The 27,999-nt window shown below is 45.0% G+C and overlaps 2 protein-coding genes across 2 annotated transcripts in view; one reads left to right on the forward strand and one right to left on the reverse strand.

Annotated features, from left to right (window-relative positions):
* The window catches only part of MRE11 (MRE11 double strand break repair nuclease), a 277,276-nt gene that overhangs the window by 57,464 nt on the left and 191,813 nt on the right, over positions 1-27,999 (forward strand). The gene's annotated exons all lie outside the window — the stretch shown is intronic.
* PANX1 (pannexin 1) lies at positions 7-27,997 on the reverse strand. Its single transcript, XM_075726502.1, has 5 exons — positions 27,817-27,997; positions 17,197-17,336; positions 4,846-5,069; positions 3,149-3,819; positions 7-92 (listed from the first exon to the last, which is right to left on the reverse strand). Exons 1-5 carry the CDS (start codon positions 27,995-27,997, stop codon positions 7-9), a joined length of 1,302 nt encoding a protein of 433 aa, XP_075582617.1.

Consider the following 27,999-nt stretch of genomic DNA (forward strand, 5'->3'; position numbering starts at 1 on the left):
GAAGAATCAGCATGAAGAATCTATAAGTCTTTGGCGAAGTTTTTTATCTTCTCTCGGACTCACGCTGCCACTTGCATCATGGTCTGTCAAAACTAAAGAGAAAGTAAACCTTTAGAAGTGAAAGGGCCATCAAAACACTTGACGTATTCTCATTTACAAAGAAACTGCCACCGAGACAGTGCTGCAAGGCTGGCTGTCCTGTGCTGGAGCTGCTGAGCAGCCTCCGGCTGCCCCCATGCAGTCCGGATGCAGCACCCAGCAGCAGGATGCCCTGCAGCCTCCCCTGCCCTTATGGTCCAGAGTCAGCATCTGCCACTGGTTTGTTAACACATTACTAATTAAAACATGCTGATGCCGCTATGTCGTGGTTTAGCCCCAGCCAGCAACTAAGCACCACGCAGCTGCTCGCTCACTCCCCCTGCCCCGATGGGATTGGGGAGAGAATCGGAGGAGTAAGAGTGAGAAACACTCCTGGGTTGAGATAAGAACAGTTTAATAATTGAAATAAAGTAAAATAATAATAACAACAATATAATAATAATAGTAATAATAATATACAAAGCAAGTGATGCACAATGCAATTGCTCACCACCCGACGACTGATACCCAGACAGTTCCCGAGCAGCGATCGCTGCTCCCTGGCCACCCCCCGCTGCAGTTTCTATACTGAGCATGACACCATGTGGTATGGAATAGCCCTTTGGGCAGTTTGGATCAACTCTTCTGGCTGTGCCCCCTCCCAGTTTCTTGTGCGCCTGGCAGAGCGTGGGAAGCTGAAAAGTCCTTGACTGGCATAAGCAGTACTCAGCAACAACTAAAAACATCAGCATGTTATCAACATTCTTCTCCTACTAAATCCAAACCACAGCACTATGCCTGCTACTAGGAAGAAAATTAACTCTATCCCAGCTGAAACCAGGACATGCTAGTGACAGAAGAAAAGACGACAAGCCATGGGCAAAGCTTTGCTGACAGGCGGTGAAGTCTGCAGCTGCACCCAGGCAGAAGGAGAGGGCTGTACCAACCAGAGCTGGTCATGAAACGGCAGCTTCTTTCTGCAATGCATTTTAACAGAGCTTCGAGCATGAGTTTGTTCTGCTCCGGAGGAAAACAAGTCTTTGAAGTGTTTTGTGAGATGAAAACAGCCTCAAAAATTCTGCTTTCAGATAAAAATCAGTCAGATTTTCCATTAGCTTTTTCAGCTCCTTGAGCAGAGACCTCCATCTTGGGCTCTTAAATTCTCCTACCAAAACCCACCCGCATGTCATTTCAAAAAGGGACACACTGAAGAGGAAAACCATTGCCTGTCAGAATTACTCCAAACTGCTGTACTACAGCTGGCTGCCAGAAGTGCTTCTTCTAGTTTGAAAATATTTCTGCTTGTTTGTTTGTAATTCCCCTGCTGTATAAATTGACTTCTCTTGAAAACTTCAGCCTAACTGCTTGACCAAAGTACAGCGGAACAGTTACCCTCTGGCTGCTGCTGCTGCGTTTTTATTAAGCACAGGGCATAGCTTTCTGAAGAGAAAGTCGATTTGATTTTTTCGTGCCTTTGAAACAGTTCTTTAACTTGCCCTCAGCATTGTGCTCGCCTACTCAGGTCAGCTGCCAAACGTTTTGAAGCATCTTCACTTCCACGAGCGAAGGGCTTTGTGAAGAGGGACCCCACAGGGTCTGAACTACTTCATTCAGGGGATGTAGGCACTGGTGTCCTGTGGCTTCTGTGGGGACAGCTACGACAGCAGCCACGCTCACATCAAATGGGAAGAAAGCTTTTCCATCCCTTTATGCCTCTCCCTGGATATTTGGCTCCTCTTCTCTAATTCTGCACTTGAGGAGGGAATTGGAATCACATTTAAGATATAACACATTTGTTAGCACAGAATCTAAGACTACATCTCATATAACAGCGATTGCTCAGAGCCAAGCATGTCTGCGAACTGGTGGGAATATTCAGAGAACAGCTGCACCAATCCAGATCGACTCAGACCGTTTTGGGAAAAGTCACTTTACAGCCAATCTTCCTTTCTCTCTGTGTAAGAATGAACAGGAGCCTGTTCACTGGCGCCAGTCCCACTTCCCTTCTTTTGTCATTTTCTGTTCCTCTGCCAGTAGCACTTCTGAGCATCAGACTTATTTTTACATTCATCTAAGATTTCTGCTAAAGCCTGAATGAAAAGCAGAAGCAGCAGTTAACTACTTTTTTGAGCTAGTCTCTGAAAAACAAATGTCCTGAAATCACAGAATCATAGAATGCTTTGGGTTGGAAGGGACCTTTAGAGGTCATCTAGCCCAACCCCCCTGCAGTGAGCAGGGACAGCTTTAACCAGATCAGGGTGCTCAGAGCCCCGTCCAACCTGACCTTGAATGTTGCCAGGGATGGGGCCTCTACCACCTCTCTGGGCAACCTGTGCCAGTGCCTCACCACCCTCATTGTAAAAAATTTCTTTCTAATATCTAGTCTAAATCTATTCTTCTTTAGTTTAAATCCATTATTCCTTGTCCTGTCACAACAGGCCTTGCTAAAAAGATTGTCCCCATCCTTTCTGTAGGCTGCCTTTAAGTACTGGAAGGTCGCAATAAGGTCTCCCCGCAGCCTTCTCTTCTCCAGGCTGAACAACACCAACTCCCTCAGCCTGGCCTCGTAGGAGAGGTGCTCCAGCCCTCGGATCATTTTGGTGGCCCTCCTCTGGACCTGCTCCAGCAGGTCCATGTCCTTCTTGTGCTGAGGATGTCCTTCTTGTGCTGACCAACTTTCTCACTGGAGCTCCCAGCTCTTACTGCTAGAGCAGAGATGTCAGCAAGGACCACCAACTTAACAGACACTTCAGTGTCTAGCCTGTGCCACTGACTTGCAACACCGCAATCTCCTGGCACATATGTGAAGTTATAGCAGGCAACATAGCAAGGTCTAAGCAGGACCATTTTCTTGTAGAATAATAAATATTAAAAATATATAATATAAATAATAAACATAAAATGTTTTTGGTAGGAATACACATCTAGTTGAAACCTCCTTTGTTTTGCATTAATTAAGTTTTGGGTTAATGGATTCCTTATCTCTCTACACCAGCAGGTTTGAATGTAGTGTTTTTGTGGTGTTTCTTTCTTTCATTTTTCTTTTTAAAGAAAGAGCAGGTCACCTTACCTTGTAGCTCTGTTGCATTTTTTTCCGGCTCTTCTGTAGTTGTTTCTTCAGGCTTCTCCAACACAGCTGTCCCTGGCTTCCCATCCACGGTATCAGTCTTAATAGTACCAAGGTTTACCAAAAGTTGCATGACGTCAAACTTCTCAGAAACTGCAATGTTCTCCAGCACTTTGAGGCATTTAAATGATTTAAGTTCACTCACGTTCTCCTCAAGAAAGAGGAGGTAAAGGCTTAAGTCATCAAAACACTTTGACTTGAGTTTCAGAACATCAAAAGTTGGCAGGATTTCATACACTTTGAGGATACCTGAATTCCACCTCCACGGAACAAACATTGCATACACTACCAGCGGCATCACTAGAAGATAGACTAGCAGGTTAATATAGCTGAGTACCTTGAAGACACCAACAGCAATAAGCTTGCACTGAACCACTTCTGGAACAGTTGTGTCATTCTTTAAGATCCCAGTTTTTATAGTGCAGAGAAACTCATCACTCAAAGAGGAGAGGCTAATGTAGTAGCCCAGGTAGAGGCATGCAATGAAAATAATTACCAGAGTGAGTAAACGGCAGATAATGTATTTAATTATTAGGCATTTGGAATTCTTCTTCGTTTTCAGGTACTGCTCCACAATTGGGTATTTAAAATGGCTTTCAGATATTTCCCACAAACTGAAAGAGAGAAGGGGGAGAAAAAAAAAAAAAAAAAATCACATAGGTCAGATGCTGCAGCACTCACCTACCTCAAATTTCAAAGAAAACTCATATTCTAAAATAGACACAAGATTGGATTCGCTCTCACTGGGGTAAAACAAGGGTAGTTTTATTGAAGTCAATAGAAAAACAACAGAATAGCAGATAAATGACAAATGTTGACACTCTATTACACAAAAGCCACTTAAGAGATGAAAGAGCTCAAACATTGGAAAATGGAAAAAAGTATTGCCCTTGCAGCAAAAAAATATTTTTGTTGTTTTCCAATACAAAACAGGTATAGTAAGCAAATCCCTGAGGAAAAGCAGACTTCCCAAGCATTTGTTCAGTAATAGCACACTGGAAGGCTTTTTACTTGTCAAGACGTAACTCCACATTTTAAAGAACAGACCTAAGTCCCCATTGCATTGCGTGTACCCCCACATGCAAGGAGAAACAGTTACCCTGACCTAGGGCGAAGCAGAAACTGGGTCTGGTTAGAACAGTGCACCAATTTGATCAGAGAGGGGGCTTCTGCTTTTGTTGGTTTTGGTGCTTGGCTTTTATTGGTTTTTTTTCCTTTAAACAGAAGCTTTGCAGACCTAGATCTGAAAGGACAGGAGATGACAAGTAACAGACTTTTCTCACAGCTTGCAAGTGACTGTCAAGAACATTGAGAACTGAGGAGTGCAGCCATCCCCATTTTCTTATGCTGTGGTGGGTAAAACTAATTAACACCTACTACAACTAAAGAAATCAGGACATCTCAGGTAATTAGTAATCTGAAGAGCTCATCAAATGTTTTCTTCGAAAAAAGAAAGTTATAAGTTCCAGCTCCAAGTGCCCATAGTAATGATTTCAGATATCTTATTTTTTTTTAACCAAATTTTAAGCGTGTCAGGTCACCATTCAAACCTTTGCAATAAATTTCTAAGAGATTGCAGGTGTCACATCTGTTAAGAGCTTAAGGAAAAGAGCAAAGAAAGCCAAGCTCCAGCATCTTACCTCTGTGTCAAGTTCTCATTAACAGCTGGAACCAAGTCAGTAGGGTCCCTGGGGTCTCCACTGCGGATGCTATTAGCAGCTTTGATTGCCCTGTTATAGGCTTTGTCAAGTTCTTCCATAATAAATTTCAGGTCTGAAGAAAGGTGAGGTGCTGCAGTGAAGCGCCAAAACAAACATGGTAGATACAGCAGGATAGCGACGAGCAGAAGGATATACGGGAAGAACTGAAGGGAGAAAAAACTCAGATTAGTCTCTTCCTGTATATAAAATGTCAGCCAGTCACCATCATTCCCTATAAGTCTATTAAATTCCCTATAAGCCTATTCAATTCTCTGTAATTTTATTTAAATGCTTTTAGTGAAACCCACTTTTGTGGTTATTGGGCTGTGCAGGAAAGCAAATTCTCTTTTCAGACAGCTCCAGTAACCTTGCTACTGCTTAGAGCTTTGCAAAAAAAAAACCCAAAAAACCAAAACGGGCAGAATAAAGTTACCATGATCCTGATAACATTTTCATTGCATATTCAGAACTGCACTGCTGGAGCTGAAATTGAGATGCAGGCATTAACCTGGGGAACAACAAATAGGAAAGGCAACCAAAGCAGGTATCAGAGAGGCTGACTGGAAGAAGAGGATAGTGTCACATAACTCTCCCTCCCAAATGCGTCACCACTGTTCATAGCAACTCAAATGCTCCAAACACCGGCAAAATCTCTCCTGCTCTCCATTAGCTGTCAGGAGGTTAATGAATAGACCATTTATAGCACTGCATTGGCCTGCAAAGACACATGTCTGTTCAGAGTGCCTGACATACAGACACTGTAAAGGATGTAACTACGGTTGTAATATTTAAGGGCATTTAAAAATTTGTAGATAACTCCTGAATGGAAACCAACACATGGCATCAGAATGGTCTGGTGTTAATGCAGCGCCGAGAAGTCAGTTCTTACGCAGTCCCCATTGCTTAGGGAAACAGCTGAAGCAAGTATAAAATACAACAGCTTGAAGTCTTTCCACCTTTCTTCTAGTCACCAATGAGCAGTAGTTTGTCATCATGAGATTTAATCTCTAATTCCCTCCAGCTGCTGGAAAGAAGGCATTTTCTATCTCCTGTGACATTATATTCAAGGTACACATTCATACATAACATTACGCTTACAGAGACATGATGTAAGATCTAGTTAGACAAACAATTAGTTAACAAAATGTACTGCAGATTTGGCTAATCTCTAATTCATTACATTCCACTTTTGATAGTAAGCACACTCAACTCAAATCCAGCATCAGTTCCTATGGGATTTTAAATTAGTTGTGGTGAACAAATTTGAAACAGATTTAAGGCATCTTAAGTGTTACAGCCATGCACACATGCACATTCATTGAAAAAACTGACGGAGAATTTTAGAGTAAACTTGGACTGAAGTCATTAATCAGTTCAAGTGGAACAGCTCCACTAACATTTGTAGATATTTAACAAGATGAGAAACTGGACCTAATATTAACATGTTAACTTGTGTTTGCATTAATCAAGAGAGAGTAAAGTTTTGTATGCATGAAATAAATAATTTGATGTTATTGAACATCAATTTAATTGATGGAATTGTTATCCAGGAAAGCTGCTTCTAATAGCACCCACCATTAAAGCAAAATCCTATGTTATTATTAATACTAGGAATGCATATGACATATTAACACATAAATAAACCCTGACTTCTTAAATGAACTGCATCAGCAACTGGAGACCATAATATGAACCATCATTCTGGATGTGCACATTCTCTACAGGGAAGTCACGTCAGAAATTTGTGACACGCAGTAAGACAAAGCCATGAAAAGCACTAAATAGCCACAGAAAACAGAAAATGCTGTACTTAAAGGTCAGCTTTCCCTTGCAACCCTTCCTATAAATTCATACTTTAACTGTTTCTGCTCAGTAGCATCATAATTGAACTTGGCCAAAATTGCTACTTCGGTCTCTAGATAAGTCCTCAGGAAAGAAAACTTCAAGAAAGGCTCACCTTTAAAACTTGAAACAGAAATCCTGCAGGGATGGGCTAACCAGTAACAAGATTGTTTCAGAAACCTAGTTAACAAAGCAGAGTTGACTGTAATTATACTGTACATCCCACTAGAGGTAGCTCTTCCTCACCAGCAAGGAACAAGCATCAACCTAGTGCTATATCATAGCTGTGGCCTGTTCCCTGTCCACAGCAGGGGACTGACCTCAACAGGCCAGAGGGATCCAGGAGATTCCTTCTGATCTCCTGGAATTGCTGGGGACTGCTAATCTGCCCAGTAGTTCCACTGAACCCATACTATCTTCTGCACCACTAAACCATGCTCACCGAATGTATTGTCTATAGTCACCATCAAGGATTTCTTCCACCAAGAACTCTTAACCTATGCCAGCAGCCAAGACAGCCCTTGGGTATAGGTGCTGCTCTTCTTTCCGAACTGCTAACTGCTTTTGACCAAACTGAGCAAGCTCATTCTCTCAAAAACATGTCCTTAGTGGCTGTCATGTCCCAACTCTACTTGCTGCACCCTTGACATGATCTTTTCTCTAGCCCCAGCAGCCTATAGAAATTGTGCAGAGAACTGCCCTCACTACTTCTTCTTTCCCCTCTTTTCTACGCAGCAGATAACCTCAGATCATCTGGTTTTTTCCCAGATCTGTCCTTTCCAATTGAGATGCAGAGCTCTGGCGTGTCCAATGTGTTTTTGTAGACCTCTCGTCAACTCAAACCCAACAAGAATCTGCCCTCCATATTTATCTCTGTGGACAATGCCACTGGGTCTCTCAAGTCAAAGTCCTGGATGCCTTGATCATAGCTTTATGGTTTCATGGCCAGGCTCTTTCAGTCCTCTGAATTCTGTATTATGTAGAAATAGAAATTATCTGTCTACGAACACAGCTTAAACTTATCTCAGCTCCTCTAAGTTGCTGCAACACCTTTTCCACAGGCCTTAACAAATGCCAGCTCATCTAAGAGTGCTGCAAAGCCTGCTTGACTTCACTTACTTCTGTGTCATACACTGCTTAGCACCCTTCCACTGGTGCCAGGCAGGGAAAGAAACAACAAAGAAATATCTGATTTAGTAAGGAACAGCCAAAGCTTCTTACATTGGTTTATACCACTTAGATTTACTACTCACTCGTTTGAAATTTTACAGGCATCAGAGGATTTATGAATTTCCTTTCCGACCCCCAAAACTGGAAATGCCACCAGCAGTATCTGATTAAACCATGAGATCTCTGTACCCTGAGGCTTACAGGACATGCGGCAAGAGGCAAGATGGTTGGCACACTGAAGTCACAGCCCAAAACCTGCATTGTCCCAGTCCCCATCTCTTCCTTTATACCTAGAAAAAGACTCTGTGGGCACGTTCTACACTTGTGTAGCACATTGACATCAACCCTGTTGCTCTGCCCCAGACCTCCTCCAATCCCACCCATCTCCCCTGCCTCATTACAGACTGTTGTCTTACAAAGACCAGCCTCTGCCATCTTCCCTTGCACCTCCTCCTCTCCCCAATTCCTTCACCACTGCCTGTTCACCCAGAAGCATCACACCCCTGGGGCAAAGGCACATTTGCAACACGTTTACTAGGCTTCCCCTTGCCAGGCTCTCATCACTCCCAAAGCTGTAGCTTATGGCAGCATGAGAAAACACTATGCAGCTCTTTTCTGAATGGTCTCAAAACCAGAGCAGCAGCGTGACCATTAGTCCAACTCTTTTTGTTTAGAAACAAAAGCCTGTATTTGTCAGCCCTTCCACAGCACTTGACACACGACTCCATCCTTCTCGGATTCTGGCTTTTTTAAAAATGAAAGATACGCTTGTTCTATTTGTTAACAGTAGGCTTAGATAACTAGCAAATTGTTTTGAATCATTAAAATTTAAGGCCTTGAACCAACAGGCAGAAGTGAAAGTGCAAAGTCATCTGGCACGAGTCCTAGGTTTCAGAGCAACAGACGGATTACCCAGCTCATCTGACTACATTTTACAGTCACACATAATGACTTCCCATTTTAAGAAGAGGACTCCATGGTATTCACACATGGATGAGCATGTGCCATATGCCTTTCTTTTATGGTTTGAGATTGCATAACTGAAGAAAGGTCCTCTGAAAGCAGATTAGAACAGATACATTAGAAGAGATATAATATCCTATGGTGCAAAATGCTCCTTTCTGAACTTTATTAGTGAAAGTGCATTAAGGGCTACAACACCATGCTTCAACCTGGGTGCCCCAAGCCTTCATTTCCACCCATCTGCAAGGAGAAAAGGGCAGACAAAGACTCAACGAGTTCACCACTCAAAAACAGAATAGCAGAGCTTCAGCTAGGCTAATTCAAGTTTTTGGAAGATACTAAGCATAGATACTGTATAATTAGTATCCAGCATAAGACAGACAAAAGTAGTAGCACATGCACCAGGGACTCGAACTAGAGTCCCCTATATGTTTTCTGCTAAGTATTGCTGAGCTCCTGAAAGCTAAAGATGATGGAAGCAGGTTCACCTGCCTTGCTTGTCCCTTAGTCTGATGGCACACTGGGTGGGACAGCAAGCTCCCAAGGAAGCAGAGCACTAGGAAGCCAAGAGGTCAGCTGCCCCTCATTCTGTACTACTGCAGCTCATTTCGCTTTACAGACCTTTGAGCACTGCATACATTACAGGCTATACCCTTACTCCTCCTGAAAGCCAAGAGCACCTGATACCTGAGCAGGATATGTCTGACAACTCAACACCAGAAACTGCCAAAGCCTGTGTTAACCAGTATTGATAAGGCACTGAAATCCAAGCCTTATCCGAGCAGAAATCTGTGCAGAGGAGGATTCCTTCCTCCAGGCTAAAGACATCTGTGTTCAACATCACTGCTCTGCAACAAGTAACTGAAATGGGAACTGCAGAATTAGTGCCTCTCTATCTCACGGCTGTACTTTGAGAGTAACACATCCTACAGGACAGTCAAAGACAAAAAGAGGACCAGATCTGATACCGGCTGTTTGGTAGCCTGTGGCACAACACTCCACCAAGCCCTGCAATATAGAAAGCGTGATCTTTCTGGACAGTGAGAGCTTAGGAAATAGGATGTCCAGGAGTGTTATGATGCAGAGCGCTCATCCCCCATCTCAGCACAACACATTGTTTTCAGTCTTGTGTTCTACACTTGCAAAAGCAGCTATAAAAGTTATCATCAAAGCAAATAATTCATGCACATCAAAATGCTTACACTTTCTAGATGTGTGCTGTTTTCTTATATCACTGACCATAAACAAGTTGAGCAATTTTAAAATCAATACTAGCTACTATGAATGGAGAAGAAAAATAACCTGCATTCACGCAGTCTGAACTCTAGAAATCTATTTAACACACTGACCTCTTTTGAAGTCATGACCATTTATTCAAGTGCCTGCATTTGCTCCTCTCATGAAGATTACCTGCATGAACTGAATGTATATTTTCCAAAACAACTCTTGTCTTACCAGAATTTGTGAACATATAAAAAAACCCCAACTTCTTCATAAGCTCAAATATGCTTTTGTTATCCAAAGAACATGTAACTGCCAAGGGTGGTGTGACCCAAAAGGCATTTTCAAGGGCCTAATCTACAGAGGTCTGAATAAAGATGGCTGGCAGAAGACAAGAACCCCTTTAGCAACATTTAGAAAACAACAGTCTTCTAATTTTACTGCATCTTCAGTCTTATTTCCTCTGGGCAAACACTATTAACGTGACTGCAAGCATTCAGACTTCTACCGTACCTAATAGTGGTCAAACACTAACTTTATGTACAATAGCACAAAGCTGTTAAGCTGCACAGGTCTGAATTACAGCCTTGAGAAGATTGATTGGCATACACTACTCAACAAAGAAGGAAGCACTGAAGTGTCTTCACTCACTTGAGATGAAAATATTTCTTATTGAAAAATAAGATCATGGTGAAGTGCCCGCTTCTTCAGTTCCAAATTTCTGTATGCCGCCATGAAGAGCCTAAGCAAAGGCACCAGCCCCCAAACAGGCTAACGACAGCAACTCCATGTTTCCGGAAGCAAAGGTATTAAGCTCCCTCTGGATATCATCCTATTCCTGTTTTGAGTCAATGGGAGAGGTTTCATATGAGGAGCGGCTGAGGGAACTGGGGTTGTTTAGCCTGGAGAAGAGGAGGCTGAGGGGAGACCTTCTCGCTCTCTACAACTACCTGAAAGGAGGTTGTAGTGAGGTGGGTGTTGGGCTCTTCTCCCAAGTAGATAACGATAGGACAAGAGGAAATGGGCTCAAGCTGCGCCAGGGGAGGTTTAGGTTGGATATTAGGAAAAATTTCTTCACGGAAAGGGTAGTCAAGCATTGGAACAGGCTGCCCAGAGAGGTGGTGGAGTCACCATCCCTGGAAGTGTTCAAAAAACGGTTAGACGTGACACTCTGGGACACGGTTTAGTGGGCATGACGGTGTTAGGTTGATGCTTGGACTGATGATCTTAGAGGTCCTTTCCAATCTTAATGATTCCTAGTTTTTACTTTCATTATAAATGATCCAGCCACCAAGCCAGGAGGCGTGGGGTTGCTACTCTACCCTTAATTGGTTTAGTGGTGGACTTGGTAGTGTTAGGTTAATGGTTGGACTGGATGATCTTAAAGGTCTTCTCCAACCTAAATGATTCTATGATTCTGTGACTTGTTTTCAGGACAGAAACATGAGCTATCGTTCTGAAGGTTGAGATATCCTGCCTCCAGATCTGAAAGTGAATCTCAAACCATACATGACCTTTTTTTACCCAACCTGTTACTTACAGCTTAAAAAATTTTTCCATGCACTATGGATTAAAGAGGCTTCGCAGTGCAGTCTTCTCTTCCACTGGACTGCAAGGACTGCCCACTCACAATGGCTAAAAGCTTGTTTCTATTCCAGGTAAGGATGAAGCTAAGTTTTATCAAAATAAGTTGTCAGGTGGAACACTCATCTTCAGAGACAAGAAGCAAACTATCTGCACAGAGGGAGCAAATACATGACTCTTCCATCCCACATCAGCACTGTCTCTCTTTCCCACTCATCTTTAGAAACCAGTATCTCTGTTTTGACACTTCAGATAGATACAAGAAACCTCTTGAAGGAATTCAGCCTGAATGGAAAACCCCAGAAGAAAACAGACAACAGAATAGCAAAGCCCAAGCAGACTAAGTTTCATCAATGACAAATCTGAAGATGGGCCTTGTCAGAGGACTCAACCATATAAGCATTTTGTCAGCTTTTTCACTGACAAAGAGGAGGAAATCTTAGCATTAAACTAAGAACATATGCAGGACATACCATAGTCTCTTCTTTCCATTTATCTATCTGCAGATTGTTTCTTGAATTGTGCATTTGAGTACAAAACTCATTTTGCTTTCTGCTAAGGGTTATGCAGTGTGAAGAGTTATTCCAGGATCACTGGAAATTTCAAAAATCCTGTTCTCCAAGGAGAGAGGCCCTAGGCACCCTCTGGGACTGCACAGGCCACTAGAGAGGCAGGGAACGCAGAAAGTTGCAGTATGCTCCTCCTCTCCACTCCAAAACAAGTTTCCAAACTGATAAATTCAAGTGTTGAGAGAGATCTCCCAAAGCAGAAAGGACAGCAGGTAAAGGTGCCCAAGCTTCAGGGATTGCCCAAAATTTAAACATACATTTTACCAATCAAAAATCCAAAAATCCCAGTGCCAACTTGTATTCTGAAATAGGAGGGAAATGGGAAGGTTTCAGTTTTTCTGTAATGCAACCTGGTTTTGATAATCCTTCAGAGCAACCAGATGCCTAGAACAAAAGCAGGGCAAGTTGCTGCAAGTTGGCTTCTTCACCAAGAGCTACACGGTCCTACTTCCACTCTATACAATGATGAGCAGTGTCCTAGGATGCAAACCTTTGACAGCACTTCCGACAGAGCACAGGGAGCATGCCATAAGGAAACCCATCCATTTCAATCAGGAATTGGGGCCTACGACTTCAATCCTCCAAAACAGTAATGTAATGCCTCCTTAAGCATTTCTTATGGAGCCTTCTAGCACACCAATATAGAATCATAGAATCGTTTAGGTTGGAAAAGACCTTTAAGATCATCCAGTCCAACCATTAACCTAACACCGCCAAGCCCACCTAAACCAATCAAGGGTAGACTAGACTAAACCATATCCCGAAGTGCCACATCTACCCATTTTTTGAACACTTCCAGGGATGGTGACTCCACCACCTCTCTGGGCAGCCTCTTCCAATGCTCGACCACCCTTTCCGTAAAGAAATTTTTCCTAATTTCCAGTCTAAACCTCCCCTGGCGCAGCTTGAGCCCATTTCCTCTTGTCCTATCGCTAGCTACTTGGGAGAAGAGCCCAACACCCACCTCACTACAACCTCCTTTCAGGTAGTTGTAGAGAGCGAGAAGGTCTCCCCTCAGCCTCCTCTTCTCTAGGCTAAACAATCCCAGTTCCCTCAGCCGCTCCTCATAAGACTTGTTCTCCAGACCCTTCACCAGCCTTGTTGCCCATCTCTGAACACACTCCAGCACCTCAATGTCTTTCTTGTACTGAGGGGCCCAAAACCGCACACAGTATTCCAGGTGCGGCCTCACCAGCGCCGAGTACAGGGGGACAATCACCTCCCTGCTCCTGCTGGCCACAGCATTCCTGATACAAGCCACGATGCTGTTGGCCTTCTTGGCCACCTGGGCACACTGCTGGCTCATGTTCAGCCGGCTGTCTACCAACACCCCCAGGTCCTTTTCGGCCAGGCAGCTTTCCAGCCACTCTTCCCCAAGCCTGTAGCGTTGCATGGGGTTGTTGTGACCGAAGTGCAGGACCCGGCACTTGGCCTTGTTGAACCTCATACAGTTGGCCACGGCCCATCGATCCAGCCTGTCCAGGTCCCTCTGCAGGGCCATCCTACCCTCGAGCAGATCGACACTCCCACCCAATTTGGTGTCGTCTGCAAACTTACTGAGGGCACACTCGATCCCCTCATCCAGATCATTGATAAAGATATTGAACAAGACTGGCCCTAAAACAGAGCCCTGGGGAACACCGCTCATGACCGGCTGCCAACTGGACTTAACACCATTTACCACAACTCTCTGGGCTCGGCCACCCAACCAGTTCTTTACCCAGCGAAGAGTATGCCTGTCCAAGCCGTGAGCTGCCAGCTTCCCGAGGAGGATATTATGCGAGATGGTGTCAAAAGCTTTGCTAAAGTCCAGGTAGATGACATCCACAGCCTTTCCATCATCTACCAGGCGGGTCACCAGGTCATAGAAGGAGATCAGGTTGGTCAAGCAGGACCTGCCTTTCGTGAACCCATGCTGGCTGGGTCTGATCCCCTGGTTGACCTGCACTTGCCTGTGGAGTTCGCTCAAGATGAACCTCTCCATAATCTTCCCCGGCACCGAGGTCAGGCTGACAGGCCTGTAGTTCCCCGGGTCCTCCTTCCGGCCCTTCTTGTAGATGGGCGTCACATTGGCAAGCCTCCAGTCATCAGGGACCTCCCCTGTTAACCAGGACTGCTGATAGATCATGGAGAGTGGCTTGGCGAGCTCCTCTGCCAGCTCCCTCAGTACTCTCGGGTGGATCCCATCTGGCCCCATAGACTTGTGAGCGTCCAGGTGGCGTAGCAGGTCATTAACTGCTTCCTCCTGGACTATGAGGGCTCCGTTCTGGTACCCATCCCTATCCTCTAGCTCAGGGGCCTGAGTACCCTGGGGATGACCGGTCTGGCTGTTAAACACAGAGGCAAAGAAGGCGTTAAGTACTTCAGCCTTTTCCTTGTCCTCGGTGACAATGTTCCCCCCCACATCCAGCAAGGGATGGAGATTCTCCTTGGCTCTCCTTTTATTGCTGATGTACTTATAAAAGCATTTTTTATTGTCTTTTACAGCACTGGCCAGATTGAGTTCTAGCTGGGCTTTTGCTTTTCTAATTTCCTCCCTGCAGGACCTAACAAGATCCCTGTACACCTCCTGAGTTGCCCGCCCCTTCTTCCAAAGGTGATAGACTCTCCTTTTTTCCCCGAGTCCCCGCAAAAGCTCCCTATTCAGCCAGGCCGGTCGATTTCCCCGCCGGTTGGTCTTACGACACACATATAGCAAGATGCTAAGTGAGTCAGAGTATTAGAAAGAACCCGAGATGCTTTGCAAATAAATGCACTGCTGCTCAGAAAGCAGGGAAAAAAGCCTCAAGTGTTGTCTTAAGAAAAATTGAGCCTAACGATCCCTACTGTCCCTCTACATGCATCCCTGCCCTTGCACTGCACAGTCAAATCTCTCACCTGAGTTTAGGAAAGCTCCCTTGTCTCATTAACATCACTGTGGTCCCACAAAGTCTATGCTCTGCCCATTTTAAAAATGGTTATCTAGCCAAAATCTGCAGAGCAATGAGGTTGTACGTACCTTGCAGCACACAGCCTGCACCAGGAGACAACCCAAGCCCTGTTTTCCTGCATCAGCGATCAGCCCCCATAGCGAGCCACCCAGCAGTGCAGCTGGCAGCTGCTGGCCCTGGATGCAAACAACAGCCAAACACCTTCAGGTGTTCCCACCACAGTGGGAAATAAAGTGTTAATAGCTGTAACACTGCTCCTTCCCCAGAAACTTCTTAAGCATGGAAGCTGATGAACCACCAGTAGAAGGGCATTAATTAATACTGGCCTCCAAACAGCATCTGCAGCTCCTAGCGCCCGGCTCAGTGGAAGGGTAGGTGACTAAGCATGGATTTAGGAAGTTAAGACGAGGCACCCAGCCTCTGCTACAAGCTCCGACTCCACTGTTCAGACATAATTCTTGCAGCCAGTCCTACAGGGTGTTTACAAGGAAACATCACATACCATTAAGATATCATGGAGGAACTGTGGGAGGAAGAGCTCTGCGTCAACTCCTGAGACAGCACCAGTCAGCAAATTAACATGGGTTGCATCATGAAAGTATGACTACTTAAGCTCTTAGTCATGGCTGGCAAACTAGGAGACTTATAGCTATCAGCAGGTGGCTACGGCATAAAATTCAACATAATGAAGTCTGGTAACAAGAACTCATTCCCTCAAGAGAAAGGGGCAGCAATGTATCCAGGTTTGCAGGTGGAGTTTCCACCCATGCAAGCCGCCTGCATTGCAAGATGTCCCAGCAGCTTTGACTGGCCTCTGTAGAAGGTCTGGCTGAAGTGAAGTGGAGCACTAACTGAGCAAGGAAGAGTTCAGGCTAGAAACCACCAAGTCTGGCTTTAATATTCATGAAACGCAAGACCGCTGTGTCAAGGTTATGAGTGGAGTTAACTGGAGAAGGCAGTAGTAAACCCTTAGCAAACAAATCAGAGACAGCCCTGAATAGTCTTTTAGAGGAGATACCACCAGCTGACTGGATAATAAAAGCTGAGGTACAGGATACAACAGCAAAACCCAGAAATACAGGGGCTGCAGGTCCCAGACCTGAGCTTCCTCTAACACCAGGTCCTCCTCCACTCCCAGATGCCAGGGCGGGTATTAGGAGGGGGCAGTAATAAAAGGGCTGGGGAAGGCAGCACACAACACCCCAAATTTGCAGAGCTCCTACAGCATTTCTTACTCTGGCAGCAGCACTGCCCAAGCAGGGCGACGCTACCTCTCGAGCTGAGTCAGCTCCAGGCATTGGCATGGCATTTACTCAGTTTGTAACTCCTGCAAAAGCTTGGCTATCTGCTTTGGGCCAGCTCAAGTATCTTAGTACCTACTGCACTTTTTACCATAAAATAAGTCTCCTACTGTGCATTCAGTATGATGATGCTTTACCCGCAGCAGTGAAAGCCGGCTCACAGTTTGCAAGGGAACAGCCTGTGGAAGCTTAGAAGAGCACACTGAAGACAGGGTTAAACCTGTTGGTACCAGTGATGAATTTCATCTCCCCCAAAATGCCTCTCTGCCATGAGTTCCTCTCCATTCAAAGTTGGCAGTGTAATACAATAAAAATACAAAATGTTTTTACTATCCTTTTTCCTAAAATAAGCTTTTGATACAAGCATTAGGGCAGTTGTTGTGTCTTGTACCCTGATTTCAAAAATAGTTCCTGGCTAAAGCCAGGTGAAGCACTCAGCTCCAGGGCAACACAGCAACATTAACATTACTCTTGTGTTAGATAACCGGTGATATTTGTTATTACAGCATGACAGGCCCTTTATTTAAAAGCAGAAAATACTTCCTCCAGTACTACCCTCTTTGGAAGTAAGCGAAAGAAAACATTCCTTCTAAAAAAAGAGAGTTAAGTGAAAGCCAAGAACTATAGCACAGAAGAGGAGCAAGAAAAGTGAGGCAAAGGGAGGCTTCTACGTGGGGACAATTTTTCCAGGAGAAGGAGATCTGTACATACTTTATGCAGCCATAGGGGAATGTTTTCTAAGTTGTTCTGGGACGGTTGCTTCTGCTGCACAGCTGCCCAGCAGTAGGAGTCCACATAAGCAGCTTGTCGCCAGGAGAAGGAGCTGGGTGCAAAACAGCTTATCTGAGCACCTGGGAAAACAAAGCAAAAGTTATCAAGCCCTCTGAAGATTAAAAAAAAACAAGAACTCTAGTTTAGGAAGAAAAGCTCAAACTCGGGATTTCACGGTATCCAAAGCTATTAGGTTAAGCAATCAAACAAAACACAGCAGCTCTGCAGGGAGAAGAGTTACTGAATTCCTACTGCACTCAAAGGGTTAAACTCCCACAGGGACTCTCTGATGTCTCCTGAGGGTTAAGACAGTATATTAGAAGCACCTGTCTTTTAGGCCTATTTTCTTAAGTTCTGGGGGGAACGTGACCTCCAAGACCTGTCTCTCTCACTCGCACTTGACTCAGGCTGGCCAAAGGGCAACCAGCAAATATAAAGGCTGGTTTCCCAAGGAAACAGCTACCATCACACCACTGCGCTTCCCAAATGCACAACCTACCGCTTACACATTTTTTGACACAAGACCTCAAACACCATTCGTGCAGCCCAGCAGTCCTTGCAATGATGCAAGGGCAAGTTTGGCCCAGGGTGCTGCCAGGTCTTCTGTGGATGAGTTTTGAGGGGTTCAGGTGACACATGTGGAAACAAGGGTTTCCTCATGTAACCTCTGGCAGAGCAATCGTGGCCTCCAGACACCTCCAAAGGGTGCCAGACCCCTCCTCACCAGCGCAGTGACGTGCTGTGCCCAGGATCAGGTGTTCCACCATCATCCCCACTCACTCCCAGCACCTCTCCAGCTGCTCGGGAGCTTCAATTTAAGATCAGGGCACTATTTAGCCAGCCTCAGCCTTAGGGTCAAATTCTGCTCTGACCAGCTACAGGCACCAGTTGAGTCTTACTGCAGCATTCCTCAACAAGGAAGAGTGGTTATTGGATGTGGAGTATCAGTGGCTCCTTGGATGAGAGCTAGTAAAACAGGATGAGGGGTTTTGATTTTCTTTCTGAAGCTTTGGTAGTGAAAGCAAAAAAACCCCACACATTTCCAGCAGACGTTCCTATATGTTGAAACAGTATAGCTGTTTCACCAAATGATTACCCAAAGTGGAGATGCCTCTTCCATGAACAGCCCTCTTCTAAGAGCAACCTCCAATGCTTCCTCCAACACAACAGCAATAGCAAAAGAGCAAGAAGGGGGAATATTGTTACCTTTTTTTTCTTAATATATTCATCAAAATCAGTGCTAATGGCACCACTGTGTGCTTTATAGGGAAAAAGTATTTTGTAGAAGATTTTATTTATTTATTTATTATTTATTTTGTATAAGATCTTATTTTGTATAAGATAATGCCTTTTTGCTGGTTTAACTTTTAGAGAATGGGAACTTCTTTTGTCATAGGAGCTGACCACATTTGCCTTGTATAGCCTTTTTACAATGCAGCAAAGTCAAGTAGCATTATGAATAAAAGCCTTTCCTTATGAGTCACTATTACAATTATTTCTAAGGCTGTAGTATCATAAGGACATGGTTTGACCGGTCACAAGCCTCCCTTATGGAAAACAAATTACTGTTTATCAGACCACAGCTCATGTGATTTAGCAAAGTTGGCACCAGACAAGCACTTACACTCTCCCAAAGCTTCAGGGGTTTCTGCTTTCCAGAGAATTTCCATTAGCTGTGGAAACTCAAGAAATAATACACTGCAGGAAAAGAAAAAAAAAAAAAAAAGAAAAAAAAATTGGGGTGTTTGTTCTGCACTGGACAGGGACCATTTATGCTCTGCTCTCATCACTTAACAACCTCCTGCTGCTGGCTGTGCCCGGTGAAGCAGCGAACAACTGACCCTTTCAAAGGGCGAGCAACAAGAACATTCAGAAAGATGCTTTGTCCTATTCATGTCTGTGTATCTGCAACAAGAAACACATTCCATGTGTTCATTCTTGTTCAATGGGTGGGAAACCACTGAAAGTGGAGTGTTTAAATTGGTGAGGAAAAAGGCACCCAACCTCCTTCTCTAAAATTAGTAATGACAAGGCAGCCAGCATCCTTCTACAAAGAGTTATGGGCACAACTTCATACCAGAATAGCTACAGCAACGCCAGTGGTGCAGCAGAGCAGTGAACCTGGCTCTTCTGTCCCCCGGGATTTCAGCAGGGACGTTGGAAACCTTTGGCAACTTGACTTGGGAGCCAAGCAGATAAGAGCTCAATATCAAGCAGAAGGTGGGGACACTCTGGTTATTGCAGTGGTTTTTAATTAACTTCTTGCAGTCTCGGTTGCAAACACTTGTTAATGTAAATTACAACTTTACACTAACCATGGTAATGTTAAGGCTTAAACGGAGAGGTTGTTTTTGTGTATAATCTACACAGAACACAGATTAGTAAATGCATCTAAAAATGGTCGCAATGTTCCATCTTTTATTCCTTCCTTCTCCCCTCCAAAGGAGTAATAGCAATAAATCTATACAGATAATTTACTTTATGTTGGGCTATTCTGGAGGAAGTGAAAAAGGAAATCTGTAGTTTTTATTAGAGGAGAAATTAGGCAAAGGGCCAAACGCCTTCCACAGACCCACCGTGCACACATGTATGCACAGGTCTAGTTTATGAAACGCTGATAGTCCTCAGCTATCAAAGGAACAGCCTCCCAGTTTGGTGACGTGGAGCCATTCCCCATCCTTTGCTCCCACAAGTAATAGAAGGGGAAAAAGAAAAGCAGCAGCCAAGCCTGTAGCAACAGGGAGATAAAATACACAGCGAGAAGGATGAGGAATAATTAATGACTGCCTTCATTAAACAGTTGCCACAACAGTCTTTGGCCAAGTTATCATTACACTTCGCAACACACTTCTTTCTTTAATCGTTCCCTGGTACTAAATCAACTTTGGAGAGGGAATAATTGGGATTTGACTCACACTTTTGCAAACAAATGAGGACAAAAAAGATGCCACTTACTATGGTTGCCCTAAAGAAAGGCCACCCAAAAGAGCTTCGGAAACTTAAGACAGCAACAGGTATGCAGCCGCGTATGATGCACAGTGAGATTATCAGATGGAGTTGGTTGCTGCCGGCAGGAATTACATGCAGGCATGCAACTGAGTGCAGAGTACCAGCCTGAGTCAACGCAGCCAGCGAGCAGCAAGGCCGAGCTGTCACCCAGCTGTAGCACATCTTCATGTGTGCTCTGCCAACAAACCCCCAGCTGTCTCCTCTCCTCCATGTCTGTACCAGGAGCATCCTTTTCTTCTGCAGCTCCTACACAGCACTGTAAAAACTGGCACGGCGCTGCCTACAGGTTGAGATCCTGTGCTCTGGTAACACCTTTATCCGCTCTGCCTAAGTCTTGCAAGCTCATTTGGGAAGGATCTGCCACCAGGCATCTAGAAGAAGATGCTACAATCACAGCCAGGACTTCTCAGAGTTGAGATGCAAGCAGCGGGCCTACTCTGGCTCCTTTTGCCCAAATGGAGACGGAAATTTTGGCACTGATGCTAAATGAGCGGGACACAAGTCACTTCTGTGATCCCTACCCTCCTACCTCTGTAGATGCTTTCCAAAAAAGAAACCTACCTACAAAAAGAAACTCCCAGAATCACAAGGAAAATCTCAAATGTGAAGGAGGGAGTACCTGTTCAGCATCCAGCTGCTTTGCTGGGGTGCAAGGTGGGACGCGAGGAGGGCTCAGCATCCTTTGGCTGCATCCCTTACCAGAGAGAGCAAGCTGGACTGGTTTCCTCCCCAGTGGCTCAACACCCCTCTTCTGACTTAAACATCTAATTAAGAAACTACAACTAACAGATAGTACTTCCAAGAATCAGTATTAATCATATGCTGAACTATTTTTCCTGAACCAGGATCATGTGGTTGTAGTTGACAGGATTAAACCTTCAATAAGTAATGATTTGGTTTCTAATACACTGCAATCACTGGAAAAATATTTACATAACCTTGGATGAAAACCTAGCCATTAATTACTCCTATAATTTTCCACAAGGCAAAATGAACTAGCCACGACACCCAAACACCTGATTTTATCTAGCAAGAGTTATCCACATTAGCAGCCACTAAAGAAAAACCCACAAACAAGAAAATCAAGGCACACATACACAATGTACAGACTGCCAGGCACCATCCAAAGCACATCCTCCACCCCAACATTAAAAAAGATTTTAAAATACAAAAAAAGATGTCCCAATGCATGCCAAAAGAAGAAACTGCATGTGTGGGTGTACACGCATCCATTAAGAGCAGACCAAAGGAATGATTTTATTAGATTTACAGATGCTTCTCATGGACCAAAGTGGCAGGTTGAGTGAAACAGAATAAACACTATGTGTAGAAGGAAGTACGGAGAGACGCAAATTTGTGCGCTGGAGACAAGAACCTGTTCCCTGAGGTTTACTTTGGCAATGGAGTAGGAGCAGAATGTAAAGCTCAGGTGACACAATGTTTAAATGGAGTGGGTCAGAGGAGCCAGCAAGTATCTCTCCCTCTCCACAGGGCTGCTAGTTATCCCTCAGAGAAGTCTCAAAATCATGCAGTGGGAAAGGAGCTGGGTGTTTATCAAGCATAGTCTTCAGAGCGATAAGTTTTTTTGATTCATGGGAAAAAAAACTTGTGAATGAAATTCCCACCAGTGAGATTTAAGGAAAACAAAAAAAGCGTTTCCCTTCACCTGAAGGAGAAATATCTCAAAACAGTGGCAATGACCATCTGGCTCCACTGCCAACATTGGTGGTACACCAGATCTCAGGCAACACCAGAGGGCCATGATGCTTTTTAAATTAATTGTGGCACCAAAAGCGGCTTACCATCATTTCCATAGGAAATGTAAACTTGGCTCTGTAGAAGTTAAACAGAAAAAAATCTCCTCACCAACAGCTGAAGATGTTCACCCGAAGATAATTTAGACTTGAAATTAAAGGAAACATTTTCACAAGTTTGTCCTGGCTCCCCAGGCACGCCTGTTCCTGATGCTGGTAACTTCTGCTATTTACTGAGTGCTCCTTATATGCCAAAGAGCAGCACAGCGTATGCTGCTGTTCTCTGGGATCGGCACATAGAATCATAGAATCATTTAGGTTGGAAAAGACCTTTAAGATCATCCAGTCCAACCATCAACCTGACACTACCAAGTCCACCACTAAACCAATTAAGGGTAGAGTAATAATTAATTTCATGTTTCCAGGTTTGGTGGCCGGATTATTTTTTAATGAAAGCGAAACTAAGAATCATTAAGATCTAATGAAAGATGCTTTGAAGTTCACAGTTTGTCTGGCTGCTCCAGACTGATGCTACTCACGCACTCATCGACTCAGTCCTGTCATTAATGCCCCGGGTTTCAGAGCATCCTGCTGAACTAAACGGAAGATGTGCAAACGTCAGCTATTAGCATACAGCCTGCTTCAGCAGCACTTGGAGATGTTTTTCAACCTCTCTGCCAGCAGCCGCCATAGTAATAGTCTTTGGCCTAATTACACCCAACTTAACTTTAGCCCCCAGCCCTTGCGGCAGTCACAAGATAGGATTATTTCCCAAAAGCCTCCCCAGCAACTTGTGAACATGAAGGGAGAGGAGCGTCAACAGGGAGGGCCAGCAATGGGGTAACAGGAGAGGAAAGGAGCCTAATCCAAGATTTAAAACTATTTCTTGGTATATTTGTTACGATTTAGTCTCACAATTTTTTTTTCCCCTTCCATACATTTGATTCTCATGACTGAGAAACAGAATTAACCTGTATAGAGAGATGCGGGCCCAGCTGTACGTACAATAAGGGGGGTACTGCTGCCCCCATGGCACCCACAGAAGCTGTTGGGATGCAGCACCCAGAGGTCCCCACTAACTCCCTTCACCCTGTGTTTTCCGCTGGCCAAAGCACCTCAAATCCCACAGGCTGCCAACTTGGGGGGGTCGGAACTAAAACAAACAAATTGGGGAAAAAACCCTCCCAGAAATTAGGTGGAAATTGAGCAGCGCAAGCAAGGGTCGCCACCACTGGGAAAGCCCAAAGTGGTCAATGGGGACATTAACCCCATGATGTGTCAAGCATAGGGCAAGACTCCACTTCTTCATCTTTGTGCGCCCTCCAGCAAGGAGGTAAGATGCATCACAGAGCATCAGAGGGAAATAAGACTTTTTTAGTGCAGCAAATCTTCATTTTGACAGATTCATGCAGATGCTGTGGGGCGGTCCATGGTTGGTCCACTGGCTAACCCACCATTCTGCCACAACTGACAAGCCGGTAGCACTACCCAGACCTTCACGCTGATTATACCCAAGTTTCTTAGGTGTTTTTACTTAACACATGATTGTTTCTGGGTCCTGGGAAGGTTTACAAGGTGATTTGTAATATTAGAAAATAAACAGAGATGCTAAAACAAGAGGATTAATTCATTCATCTTTATCAAGGAGTGTACTGATAGGACAACGGTTTTAAACTGACAGAGGGTAGATTTAGATTACATATTAGGAAGAAATTCTTTACTGTGAGGGTGGTGAGGCACTGGAACAGGCTGCCCAGAGAAGTTGTGGATGCCCCATCCCTGGAAGTGTTCAAGGTCAGGTTGGATGGGCTTTGAGCAACATGGTCTAGTGGAAGATGTCCCTGACCATGGCAGGGGCATTGGACTAGATGATCTTCAAGGTCCCTTCCAACCCAAACTATTCCATCATTCTATGATTCTATACTAGTAATGTCCGAGCCATACACAACCAACACCCAAAATGAACCTGTAGTAAGGACTGTTGGTGGCCACCACGAGATTCCCTTCTTCTCCCCTCTCCAGCTCTCTCCCTCCATCCTCATCTCCCCTCCCAGCCATCACCTCCCATGCAAAGCTGCAGCGATCGCAGCCAGCACCCGCTGCCTGCTGCACAGCGGTGCCCGAAAGCCTGCGGTATAAAGAAGGTCAAACAACATCGTTCAGTGACAAGCAGCCGCTGGGCTTAAGCACGTATGAGTAATTCCCAATTCCCTTCCTATGGGAAAAGATGCAAATATTTGATGTCAGCTGGACAGCTCTCACATCTGCTTTTCTTTCAGCTGCAAGCCAAGACAGCCACTGATATTTTTCCCAGAACTAACTTGGAAACAAGCCTCTGCCAAAATTAAGCAGCTTGTTTCGATTTCATCTCTGCTCAACTACCTGTTCCTGCTTAGGGCTGCAGTGTCCTGCAACAAGCAGTGCCTTGGTAATAAATATCTATGTTTTCAGCTAAGCTTTTTACAATAACAAAGCATGTCTCATAATATATACACACAGAGTTTAAAAACTGGAACCTCCATCCTTGCTCAAAGCTACTCTTACGAAAAACATGGTCATGGAAAAATGACACAGATAAATTTCTACTGATTCTGTGGCTCATACATTGCTGAGGGTGCCCCTATCTTTTTTTTTTTTCTTTTCTAAGAGGGATGGGTGATTTAGCCATATTTATATGGTTTCTTTTACTCTACTGCCTGACAACCTGCAGTATCTTTACCCTAAGAACTGCTAAATAATATCAGGAAATTATATAAGGCCATAACATAAGTAATATAAGCATACACAACACTGTTCAAATCCTCACAATCCTATTGTTATTTCCATTTTCAACTTCCTGATAAAAAATGATAAAAAACAAGGTCTAGCTGTAAAGACATAACAGGTGCAGGATTTCAAGCAGCAAAGCTTCCCAGGGCTGGCAGGGAACAGCTCAATCACAAGAACTAAGCACTACCAGAACCAGCCTAAAATCATCACAGACCTGCAGCTGACCATGAGTTTCTAAAATATAACTAAGAATGAACTTAGATTAGTTCTCCTCCTGCCCCTGAAGGATGCTGAAGTGCGGTGCAGGCACTAACCCCGGGAGTTTTGGCAGTGCCCACTGGCTGAGCACGGCAGCTATTTTCCGTGCCTCCAGAAGAGAAATCCTCTGCGATACCCAACTGGAATCTCATTTATTTCCTGAAACTTTTATCAAAACTAAAAGTTACTTGGTGACTTCAGAAAACTTCCATGGCCTTTGTAATCATCTTCATCATTTTGCACAATTAACAACAACCACAGGTAGGAGGAAAATTGCAGTTATCTGACACCGCGCTGCAACGGAACAGCAAAGCAGAGTGGGAAGGGAAGGTGACAGCTCGAGGTGCCAAGAGAATTTTAGGTGGGAAGAATGCAGTTATCCCAACAGAAATAGGATCTGAGCATTCAGTTTTGGAAACGGTGTTCAATCTTTGTACCTGGAGGCAGAGATATTTCCATGCTGTGACTCACATCCCACTTTCACAACCACTTCTGATCCTGAGTTGCTCTTCCTCAGCCCTAAAACGGACCCTACCATTTTCTCTCAGTTTAGCACTCCTGAGCTTTTTCAAAGCACCAATTATAACAGGAAGCCTTTGAAACCAATACTTGCTTTCTATTTTATCGCTGGCTGAACACTAGTGCTCACAGCACTGGGCATATACAGCCTCCAAGACCCTCTCTAGCCCCCAAAAAGCTTTAATGGAAACAGCTTCAGGATCTCCCGTAAGCAGCCAGCCTGCTAAGCCGCAAGGACTGTGCAGGAAACAGGTGACAGCCCTAACAGCAGTGCGGCTGATATAGTATCACTTTCTGTATGGAAACCACGTGGTGTAATTCACTCACGCCAGGGGCCTGGCATATTTCTCATACTTATTTTCATATTTATTTTTCAAATAGAAGAGCTCAGTTTTAAACCCCATGTTTTCTTCTAACAGGTTCTCAGGATTATAAGCAAAATAAAGCACATGCAAGATGTAGCATGCATTTTAATTCTTCCTTTATGAGTCTACTACAGTCACAGATTCAATCTGAGTTAGTTTAATACTGAAATATGTTACCTATAGTATGCACAAGGCCCAAACGTTTGATTAGCAAAGATTAGAACTTACCCGAAAGAAAGGCACACTTTACCAAACTCCACAATTCAACTGCATGTTGGAGCTTTATGTAAGGAAGGAAAATGAAAGAAATACTTCCGGAGAGCTCTTAAAAGAGACCTTGATATACAGGCACTGCTTCAAACCGCATTCAGCACTTTTAGAGGAGAAGCAGAAGGAAGAAGAACTAAGGGGCCCATATACAAGCTAGTGTATGGAAATGCAAGCCCTCCTTTTCATTGTTTTAAGAGGAAAAAATGCGCACGTATCAGTATCAGATCTAAAAAAAAAAGCAGCAGGTTAGATTACAGAAATACTGCTGTATCCATCCAGTCTGTGATTGACCAGAGCTGCCACAGGGCTCTGACCCAGTCTTGGCATTCCCAGCCTGGTTGTCCTTGACTCCTCTGTGCAGTTATTGGAGGCCACAATGCTTTCGGTCAAAGCCATACCTATTGCAATAGGTGTGCAGCTAGATTTAAATACAGCAGTCTGGGGCATCTTACCTCTTAAGGTATCTGATTAATGCTGTTCATGTTTTTACACAGATTCATCACTAATTCACAGTCCCATTCCAGCTCCCACTCTCTTGACATTCGCTTCACTCAAACCTGTAGTTGACGTATCTCGGGTATACAACACTGAATGCCAATAAACAGGTACATGCAGTAAACCAAACTATTTCTGAAAGGGTGGAAGTCCTATGATTCACCCTTGTCTCAAAATGGTCAGTGCTGCTTATTCACCTTTGAAATCTTCATTCATATAGTGCTATTTAAATGCACAGCAATTGTTATAAGCAAATAAATTGTATAAGTGAGCCCCCAAGTTACAAGTCCTTGTCATTTGGATTTAAACATCTCATCATCATTCCAGACTCTGAAAAGGGATGGCTACTAGGCTTCTGTAATGTGGGGATGGGGGAAAAAAAAAAGCAAAAAAAAAGATGGCAAAATAATTAGGAAACTTGGCCCTTCTCCTGTAAAGCTTCATCTATTGAGTCAGGCCAGAAGTTGAGCCGGAACAGCTGCAGAAGCGCAGCAGAGCAGGGGCGAGCTTTGGAGAGCGCTTCCACTGCGCATCCTGCCTGGCATGCGAGGAGGTCCCCAGCCCCGCCGAGCCACCCGCAGCCCCAGCGCGGGGGCCTGAGCCCCCTCGTCCCCGGCCCCTATCCCGACAGCTGCTGACTGGCGGCGAGACGCTGCTGCAAATCGCTCCGAGCACCGGTTTTCGGGGCACAGCTCTCGCTCAAGGCCGAGCAGCACCGGGAAACAAAGAGCGGCGGGGCCCCGTCGCCCTCCTTGAATCACACCCACGGGAGAAGCTGCGGCAGCTGAGCTGACAGGGCTCCCGCTCAGGAGGCGTTAGAGAATGGCAGGCGCTAGGGAATGCCCCAGGGAGGAGGAGGAGGGCGTGGGGAAGAGCGGGAGCGGCCAGCCGGGATGCCCAGCACACCTGGGCAGGAGTGCCGGGATGCACCGCCCGCTGCGGGGGATGCGCTCCCCGCGGCCCAAAGCCGCCTCTGCCGCTACCCCCGAGCGGAGCCCCCTCCGGGCAGCCGGCACCTGAGCCCCCGGAGCCCCCCCGCCGCCCCCACGGAGCCCCCCCGGCGCCCCCCCGGCGTCCCCCGCCCCCTCCGTCCGCCGCCGCAGGCGCGGGGGGCCGGTTACCGATGGAGACCTCCTGGGCGAAGGCGAGGGAGATGAGGAGCAGCGGCAGCCCCACGGCGATGCAGGTGACGATCTTGTCCAGCGCCAGCTCCAGCCGCAGCCCCTTGTAGCGCGTCTCCGGCGGCTCCTTCAGCAAGAAGTCGGAGAAGACGTACTCGGTGGCGATGTGCGCGATGGCCATGG

This window comes from Pelecanus crispus, chromosome 1 (genome assembly GCF_030463565.1).
Source record: "Pelecanus crispus isolate bPelCri1 chromosome 1, bPelCri1.pri, whole genome shotgun sequence".
Taxonomy (NCBI): Eukaryota; Metazoa; Chordata; class Aves; order Pelecaniformes; family Pelecanidae; genus Pelecanus; species Pelecanus crispus.

Coding starts and splice junctions, on each gene's coding strand:
- PANX1 (XM_075726502.1), bottom strand. CDS start 27,997: ATGGCCATCGCGCACATCGCCACCGAGTACGTCTTCTCCGACTTCTTG. Junction 17,337..27,816: donor CGCCCAGGAGGTCTCCATCG/GTAACCGGCCCC, acceptor TTGTTTTCCCAG/GTGCTCAGATAAGCTGTTTT. Junction 3,820..4,845: donor AATGAGAACTTGACACAGAG/GTAAGATGCTGG, acceptor TCTCTCTTTCAG/TTTGTGGGAAATATCTGAAA.